The 9,601-nt window shown below is 45.6% G+C and overlaps 1 protein-coding gene across 1 annotated transcript; it reads right to left on the bottom strand.

Moving 5' to 3' along the window:
• Positions 1–1,119: 1,119 nt before the first annotated feature.
• On the bottom strand, positions 1,120–6,912 carry LOC148831015 (acidic mammalian chitinase-like). The gene is given in 11 exon segments (XM_088919999.1): positions 1,120–1,373; positions 1,663–1,840; positions 1,991–2,110; positions 2,669–2,854; positions 3,359–3,482; positions 3,841–3,965; positions 4,511–4,676; positions 4,805–4,861; positions 5,354–5,555; positions 6,358–6,387; positions 6,888–6,912. Coding segments are annotated over 11 exon segments (1,467 nt in total).
• Between the last annotated feature and the right edge of the window lie 2,689 nt (positions 6,913–9,601).

Genomic DNA, 9,601 nt, shown 5'->3' with positions numbered 1-9,601 from the left:
TTCATATTACTCCGATTTCTTTTTCAGTGAGCGCCATCTGGTGGTCAATCTTAGAAACAACAGATATTGCGCCTCTCCATATTTACAGGTAATTTTGAAAAAAGCGATTTACAGAGATGCGAGTTGAAGTCGCATGTTCAGCTTTCCTTTCCTGCAAAATGCCAAGACATTATGAATTCTGAAACTAAAGCACCGAACAAATGAAAACCATGAGCTCTCTACCAAACAAAAAACATTAAGCAAAAATGAAGCACCCAGGTGGCGGATGTTTGTCAAATCTTTCCTCTGTCCAGTGGAAACCTGCCACGCAATAAAGTAATGGGTGTGAGATTTGCAACTGAAGGGCAATTCAAAGTTTATCATGAATAAGATTCTCTATTTTTAAAGTATACATTTACTGTTGACAAAGCTATGTGAGCACTTGAGCTGTTTTGTCAATGATTTGCTACTGGTTCAAACAGCAAGACCACATCAGCTGGTGTTATTCCTACAAGGCACATTAGCATCTTGAGTTCCTTGGAGGTCACCTTCCCCATGAGTCACCTCACCCAGCAAGGTTGCCAGTGGCCGTTAGGGAGCATGCTGGGAATACACAAGGAATGATGAGGGGCGGCGCAGTGGTTAGCATTGCCGGGTTCAATTCCTGGGATGCTATCAGTATGGAGTCTGTCTGCTCTCCCTGTGCTTGCGTGGGTTTCCTCCAGGAGCTTCGGTTTCCTCCCACAGGAGGGAGGTTAATTGGCTTCTGGAAAAATTGGCCCTGGAGTGAATGAGTGAGTGAGTGTGTGTGTGTTTGTGTCTGTGTGTGCCCTGCGATGGACTAGCATCGCGTCCAGGGTGTATCCTGCCTTGTGCCCTATGCTTGCTGTGATAGGCTCTGGCTCCCCCTGCAACCTGCCACTGTGTGCTGAAATGGTATGTTAGCGTTCTTTTCCTCTGTGTGAGACTTTGACAGAAACCACTCAAGAAGGAAAAGGAAGACTCCAGACCAGGGGAGTTGGCTTTTCAGGGCTTTAATTTAAGTGCTGGGTTGCTGATTACACAGGAGAGTCAGTCGAGGTCAGGGAGAAGGTCAGGGGAGGAGAGGGGGGCTGGCAGGGGTTCGAGCTGCGAGGCCGCTCAGGGCCAGTTGCAGCAGGAGCAGCTGGGGTCGAACACCAGGCCGGCCTCGCAGTGCTGGTTGTAGGTCTCGCCGTTCATGCAGTGCCAGAAGTGGTTCTTGTTGGAGGCGTCGGGATACAGGCCGTTGGCTTTGCCGGCACAGAAGCCACTCCCACTCCCTCCGCTGCTGCCGCCTCCGCTGCTGCCACCTCCGCTGCTGCCACCCCCTGATGGAGGGTTGGGCGCCTGAGTCACAGGGGGCAGGGGGTGGGCTGGGGGGGTGCAGCCTGGGAAACAGGGAGAGAGACGACAGAGTGGGGGTCAGACCTGGCTGGCGGGGAGAGCAGAGGGTTTCAAAGTCACAGCGCTGTCCTGATTTGATTGACTAGAGCTTAGTGGACTAGATGTTCAGGGTCTGCTGGGGACAACCTGGTTAGCATGTGAAGACCCACCCAGGGGTGCCTGGATCCCAGTTTGGGACCCTCCTTGTGTCACATTTCTTAGACATTCAACATCAGATGTGCTGTTAAATTTCCTGTAAGAGCTGCTGAGGCTTGACACATGCGGACAGACAGACAAGGAGTCAGGGAGACAGACCTGAGCTGGAGGTCCCGAGCCCGCTCCTCAGGGTGTTGATCAGAGGGTATTTGCCCTGCCCACAGAAGGTGCCACTGAAGTCGTCCAGGTCAAGGCTCCAAACCATGGCTCCTCCGAAGTTGTTCTGCTTCAGCCAGTCGATCTGTGGGGGGATAGAGAGACAGGTGGGATTTATCCCAAGCACCTCTACCGAGACTTTGAAAGCCACTGAATGCTCTCGTCCAAAAGAAATGATGTTCTTTTTCATGAGTGTGCTGACTGTGGTGCCAGTCCTGCCTCCCATGACACACACCTTGATCTGGAAGCTCTTCACGTTGTCATAGCCCACCCAGGTGTTTCCACTGTAAGCATAGGGGACATCCTGTGGGGCGTCCCAAGCCTGAGTGGCTCCCTGTTTGAGGAAGGTGCAGATCTGTGGAGAGAGGAGACACTCTGTTCAACAGCCAAGCCGGGAGAGAAACAGCCCCTGTGCTATTGCAGCTCTCACACAGGCAGGTTGGTCCAGATCCCTCACAAAACCTCATGTCACTTCGTTTCTGGGGCTGCAAACACACAGACTTATTGTAACAGGAGTTCCTAATTAGCCCTGTCAGCAGAATATTTGATCAAATTAATCATCTATGTGGTGCTAAAACATCTGAAAGTTAAATTGATCAAAAATAAGGGTGCATTAATCTTTCATTTTTGGTATTCCAATCATTGTCAGATGATATATAGAAAATACTATATACTTTATACATAGTATTTATATATTATGTGTAACGTATTTCTTAAACATCTAGCCTAGCTTATAGCCTTAGCCTTGTTTGAATTTTTAACAAAAGCATCTGCTCAGAACATTTTACTATTCCTAAACCCAGGGCAGGCAGGGAAGCAGAGGCTGTAATGATTGTCTGACGAGTACAGATGACCGCTGGTCCCAGTTGCCTGGCTGAGCACTCTGGCAGGTCTGAGCTCCTGGTAGACTCACCTCATAGTAGGCCCAGAAGCCAGACTGCCTGGTGTAGGTCCCAGCAGGGCCAGGGCCAGACGCGGGGGCTCCCACACCGTTGTTGGAGGGGTTTGCCAGCACAAAGGTGTGTCCGTAGGTGGGGAAGCCAACCAGCAGTTTCTGAGCAGGAGCACCATTGCTCTTCCAGTAGTTCATGGCGTAGTCCTGGGAAAATGAACCCCGCATTCCCGTTAGTTAAAGTCAGCTGGCAACAGAGGTCTCAGAAATCACTCTATCTGCATTGTGCCCAATAAGACAGTCTTGAAATCCCTGAGAAATGAACTCCTGCATTAGTACTTTATTAAATCAAGTTCACCAGCTGTTAGCGCTGAGAAATCTTACACCAGCTATGGGAGATAATGGCATCTTACAAGGAAGGGGCACCTTGTCAAGATTCATTTACTGCAGCCATTCTATTGATTTTGTATTAAAAAAGCATGGCTGTGCTTTGCTTTTAATTGTGATCTTATTGTTCCCTGTGTTTTCCAAGCCCCTGATGACATTGCTTAGAAAACATAGATTGCAGCTCTGCATGAAAAGCCACATTTCCTCCAGAAAAGCCTTATTTTCTGTTTGGCTTACAAATGACTATCCATGCATATGATCTTCACATTCAGTGCAGCAGCACGACCTAGATAAGTCTCTGTGTTCTAATGACCAAATACTCACCACGTTGAAGTAGATGTAGCTGCCCTGGTCAGCAGGTCCCTTGTACAGGGGGCTGTTCTCACCAGTCTGACGCTCCCAGGAGCCGTGGAAGTCATAGGTCATCACATGCAGGTAATCCAGGTACCTGGGGAGAGCAAGGGAAGCATCCATTTAATGCTTAACTTTTCAAGACTGCTGAGAAGCATATGATCTGTATTAACAGCCTCTATGCCTATTATTCTTTGGATGTCAGAATTTGATCAGACGTGAAGGTATTTATCTGTTGCAGATTTCCTTCTGCCTCAGGCAACAAGTAGTAAAGCTGAGTCTGTGATTGTGTGACAAGCTGGACAGACACCAGGAGACACCTGGAGAGGCAGGAACACAGACAGGTCACAGCCAGAGGCCGGAGCCCGAGAGAGCCTAGCCTACAAGCAGGATTCAGCAAACAGCGCCCATGTGTTGAACAGTGTTGGCCACACAACAGCTGTGCCGACACTCACTGGGAGACCTGGGCGATCTGGTATCCAGAGTCAATGGTGCTCTTGCCGGCCGACACTGCAGCAGTCACCATCAGACGAGGACGGTTGGTCTGCTTGGCCTCGGCCTCAAAGGCAGCCAGCATTTCCTGCAGAGCAGCGAGGTGAACAGGTGGAGAGAGGCGTTAGCATGCAGCACGGCTTGGGCAGGGAGCAGGCGTCTCCAGTCCTGGTCCCGCAGAGAGACAGCCCAGCTGAATCGGACTGCCAGTCATTAATCTGGCAAGCAAGTGATTTCATTCGTAATGAACTTCTTAATATATAGTAACTGACCTCAATTGAACAGTTCCAAGTCTCTAGAAATCTATTATTTACTGTTGTATTAAAAATCCATCTGGATTGGAATTCTCAAGGACAGGAAATGTGGGTTCTGAGACACCTGGTGCTCAATCAGAAGTTCCAATGTTCTGAGACTTTGTATATACAGTGTGCTTCAGAAAAGTAACGTGTTTTAATTATGTAAATAAGAGCCCATCCAGAGGGAGATCCAAATGATTCCCCTTGTTGCAGACATTTAGGCATTGCTGTTGTTTAAGCTCTTGATTAGCCTCTAAGAGGAGCACACAGAGGTGTCACTGTGCAGGGTGGCACTGCAGACCGGTGTGCTCATCACTCCGCTGTCCTGCTCTCCTACCTGGACAAGGGTGGTGAAGAGCTGCTTGTCCTGGGCAGGGCTGCCTCTGGAGCCGGGATACTCCCAGTCCAGGTCCAGGCCGTCGAACTCGTACTGCCTCAGGAATGTAATCACCGACTGGATGAAGGTCTGACGGGTGCTGGGGCTGGCCACCATGGCGGAGAACCTATGGCGAGAGAGGGGGCGCTTTAGAGAAGAAGAGGGAGCAGGACAGAGCGACCTTCTCACTCCAGACTCCAAGCGCCTCCACATCCTGGGGGACAGGAGAGAAACTTCGCAAGAGGCTGCACTTACTGAGCGGTTCCAAAGTTCCAGCCACCAATGGCCAGGAGGGTCTTGAGGTTTCCGTTCCTGTGAGAAGAAGAGCAGAGCTTTTGTAAATCCTTTTAATTCAGGTGAGAGACATTGTCCCTGTGAGAAACCCAACAACCATCATCCTTACTGCAGTTCACAGCCGTTACTGTGGCTTTCTGATTGGTCCACTGATTGAGTCAATCCCTAAGAAGTCTGCCCTCTGAAATGTGACGTCCACCGTTTAGTTTAATTTCTACTGTAGTTATTCGTGCTGCACCACAGAGCTGAACCAATTGCTCAAGTCACAAATCACAGAAAGTGATATTTTTAAGTTGCTTGAAGCCAGAGTGGTTTTGAAGCCCATTAATTCGTTTTTTAACCTTCAAAAATTAACAGTTTGCTTTGTTGCACTGACAGTAGATTGTATCTACTGAACAGAACTTCAGACCAAAAAAAAATTAAGGCACTGGCTGTGCTCTCTGTCTTGAGGTAAACACTTTGCTCAGTGCTGGTATTAAAGAGAGCAGAAGACTGGTCTCCAACACTCACTGGTTCTTGAGGCCGTTGAACTCTCCATAGAGCTTGACATCGTCCCACTCGTAGGTCTTAATCTGATTGTTGCTCATCCCAGCGAAGGCGTAAATCAGATGGTCACACAGGCATGGGTCGACATTGGTAGGGAAGTATTTCCCAGCTCCTGGTCTGTACTGGCCCCAGTTGGTGAAGTAGCATGACAGGACATAGGAATATCCTGAAAGAGGATTGTTGGAAGGATTTACAAAGCAGATTTTCCGTTTATGATTCAGATATACTGTAGCACGTCTGATGGGGTGCGCAATAAATAAAATAACATGGGGAGAGGGGTGCCATGATCCATCATCAGATGTGTTTTCCTGGCAGTAGTCACAGCAGCCCAAGGATCATCTCGGAAGCAAGCCACTGACCCCTGTATGAAGTTCCATTAGCTCCATTTCTGAGAGCTGTGACTACAGACGTCTGTGTTTGTTACCCATTTCTCCTGTTTGTATGTCAGTGGCACTTTGCTTCAGCTAAAAAGTAAGTCTGTAATCTTGCTACTTAATAGCTGGTGTCTTCCCTTTGTGAACTGGTGCACTTACTATAGACCTTTCTGGCCAGTAGAGGGCTCCCTTCTACACTATTAATTGGCTGAAGACTAAAAAACAAAATTGCATCATTAATTTGTACAATGTAAATTAAGTACTTTACAATTTGTAACTGAAAATTAAATTAGCTGTTGTGTGTTGTTTTATTTAGCCTCAGTGGTGTTAACTCCGTAAACAGCCTAGGTATGTTTCAGTTTTAGAAATGCCTCCCTAACAATTGAATATACAGTATAGGGAGAGTATGATTTTGAAGTTTCCTTCATTTAGTTTTATCAGCAATTGAAATGGACCCTTTCCCCACCCCATTTTATGGGCATTTAATGAAAGCAACTCAAAATGAGGCCTTTAAAATGGCTAAAAACCACTTGTGAGCTGAACTTCCTGTTTGTCAGGAGACACACACAGCGGAACGGGCGTCAGAAGACTTACCAAGCTGCACCTGCAGCAGGAGTGCGAGACCTGTAAGAAAGTGCGAGAGGAGAGTGAGAAATGTTTTCGATGGCCGAACAGCTCTGGAGTGAGAGGAATCTTGCACTGACGCTATAAGCCTCAGATAAAACAAAACCCTCCAATCAGTAATGAGAACAGTATAAAAACTGTTAGTTGTTTTCTATTTTTTTCATCACCAACTGCAGTAGTCACCTATCTGGAGCCTATAACCCCTTTTAACACTTGTGCCTGGATTCATACACACCCCTTATTCAGGAGTCGGTCCCCTATGATTAATTGATTAATTTCCTTCTGATCAGAACGGAAATCCTGAACAGGTTCCTACAGACCCCTTGTGCAAGGCAAGCCCCTAGCAGCCAAATGTACTGCAGTTATTTTGCATAGGATGCCTTTCTCATAATCCCCAAATTCAACAAGTACCCCACCTAAGCTGCCTTTGCAGTGGAAGTAATCTGCACAGATCTCACAAGCCCAGGAGAGAAGCACAAGGCAGAGAGAACTCCACTTACCAACACAGATCAGTAGCTTGCCCATTTTCGCCTCTGTACGTCTGACTGCAGACCAGCCTGGTCCTTATATACTGTAAAACCTGCAGATATCCTCTTATCACTCCAAGAAACTACCCCCACTCATATTTGCTCATGTCCAGTTAAAACAATTAGTGTATCAAGGATGTTTGATCAGGGCTATTTTTTCCAGTGTATGGAGTGACCTTGAAGGAGGAAAGTGCTAGATGCCATTGTGTCACTTGTCGTAGAATAGACCTTTCCAAAACAGGCTGACTTTTCAAAGCTGATATCAGATGAAGCAGTAAATGTTACAGTTGTTAATAATGTTAATAATTAGTTATAGCAAGGTATATAATGGGCTGATCTTTTTCCCTACCTTTTGTCATTAGTAATCTACACAGTATTATCTGGTACATAAGTGTATTTTGTAGGTATTTTTAAATTTTAAATGGTTTTGAATGTCTTTAAATGTCATTACAGCTTTACTGTACTGATAAATGAACAGTTAAGTGATAAACATTTTTTAGGAGAGTGTGCAACAAAATGTGCAAAATATAGTGCCAAGTTTTAAAAGATGATTGCAGATGATCATATACACTTCAGTATGAGATCACATGAATATTGGGAGTATTATAAATCACAGATTATAAACCACAGGAAATTGAAATAAAACCATTTTTAAAGATATTACTGAAAAACATTGAGTCAAAATGCATAACTCTGTATTCATCACTTGAATTATGTAGCTGCATGTATGTAAACATGATTCTGTAGCTCAGAAGAGTTGGTTTATTTGTGTGTAACATGGAGATTATAGCACATTACACTGTTTCATAATGGTTCTTTTAATGGTTTTGTTTTACCTGTATTTTTCCAGAAGTTTCCCAGAAGCAAATTAATTTAGTTACATGCTTGAATTAGACGTTATACAGTATACAGTATATACACACTTACACTTACACAGTGGGAATCCTGAAGGGCACAGAGCACTGGGTGAGCCTTATAGTCAAGACTCCACTGGCTATGGAGAGGGCTCCCCAGGAGACAATGTACAGTATGCCTGGTTTGGCCAAGTGTGTCCCAGCAGAGCTGGATGGTCTTGACTTGGCCAGAGCACCCCCAGCTCACCAGAGCACCTCTCGTTCACAACGGTACTACCAGGTCTCCAGGACTCCACAGCTCGCCAGGGCACCTCTAGTTCACCATGGTACTACCAGTTCTCCAAGATACCCCCAGCTCACCAGAGCACCTCTAGTTCACCACGGTACCACCAGTTCTCCAGGACACCCCCAGCTCACCAGAGCACCTCTAGTTCACCACGGTACCACCAGTTCACCATGACACCCCCAGCTCACCAGAGCACCTCTAGTTCACCATGGTACCACCAGTTCACCATGACACCCCCAGTTCACCAGGCCTCCACCAGTTCATCATGCAGCAGCAGCCCCTGGGACTTGTGTGAGATGCGCCACTCCCTCCTTCGGTGCCAAGTCTCTTCAGCTGACAAAGGAATACAGATGGGCATGTCAGCACTAACTGAAAAGGTTATGAACTACAGCAGAATAACAAACTCACAATTTAAAGTAGTAAAAACAAAACATGGAGTTAGAATGGCAAACTGAAATTAAACCGAGACAGTAAAGGAAAATGAAATGTTGATTCACTTTAAAATGAATTTATCGGTGAAGACAAAGACGATGAGACAACACATTCCTCAATCGCTTTTTTATATTTCTCATTGCGTTTGCCAGCTCATTCACAAAAAACACGGAGAAGCAATCATTTATACATCCAGTATCAAGCACTTATTCCTGATGATGTTTGTAGACAACACACTACAATTCAGTCAAAATAAGAAACCACAGACAGCTGTTAAAACTTTGGGCTCACCAGTGTGGTACACTATAACATATACTGTACATACTGTACCGTACTGTACATGTGTGTCACCATTGCTACTACAACCCCAAGACCCAGCCCCAGACATGGAACATTCTCACTCCCTGGTATTTACTTAACATGAGTTAAGTGCTTTACCATCAACCTTATCGTTCCTATGGCACTTTAGCCTGACGTTTGGAATTTTATGTAACGTATATTGTCTGATATAGCCCTGGATTAAATAATGGAATCTGCTGATATGGTGCTGTACAAGGTGGTGCAGGGAACAAGGGAATATAATCATAAAGAACCACTAATTGAGTGCTTGTACAAGAAATAGTTTCCACTGTTGGTGGCACTTTATTTTATACAGTGCCTTCAGAAAGTATTCAGACCTCTCCACTTTTTCCACACTTTGTTGTGTTGTAGATTTATTTCAAAATGGATTGAATTGATTCTTTTTTGCCATCAATCGACACCCAATACCCCATAATGACAAAGTGAAAACAAGTTTTTAGAATTTTTTGCTAATTTATTAAAAATAAAAAACTGAAATCTCCCATTTACAAAAGTATTCAGACCCTTTATTATGACACTCCAAATTGAGCTCAGATGCATCCTATTTCTTTTGGTCCTCTTGAGATGTCTCTAGAACTTGATCCACCTGTGGCAAACTCACTAGGTTGGACATGATTTAGAACGGCACACACCTGTCTTTATAAGGTCACACAGTTCACAGTGCATGGCAGAGTAAAAACCAGGCCATGAAGTCCAAGGAACTCTCTGCAGACCTCCGAGATAGTCAATCTGAAAAAGGGTATCAAACAATTGGC

The sequence above is a fragment of the Atractosteus spatula genome, chromosome 7, assembly GCF_055471065.1.
Source record: "Atractosteus spatula isolate fAtrSpa1 chromosome 7, fAtrSpa1.hap1, whole genome shotgun sequence".
Classification (NCBI taxonomy): Eukaryota; Metazoa; Chordata; class Actinopteri; order Semionotiformes; family Lepisosteidae; genus Atractosteus; species Atractosteus spatula.
The sequence above is the reverse complement of the archived record's forward strand: the minus strand, read 5'-3'. Positions and strand labels throughout refer to the sequence as shown.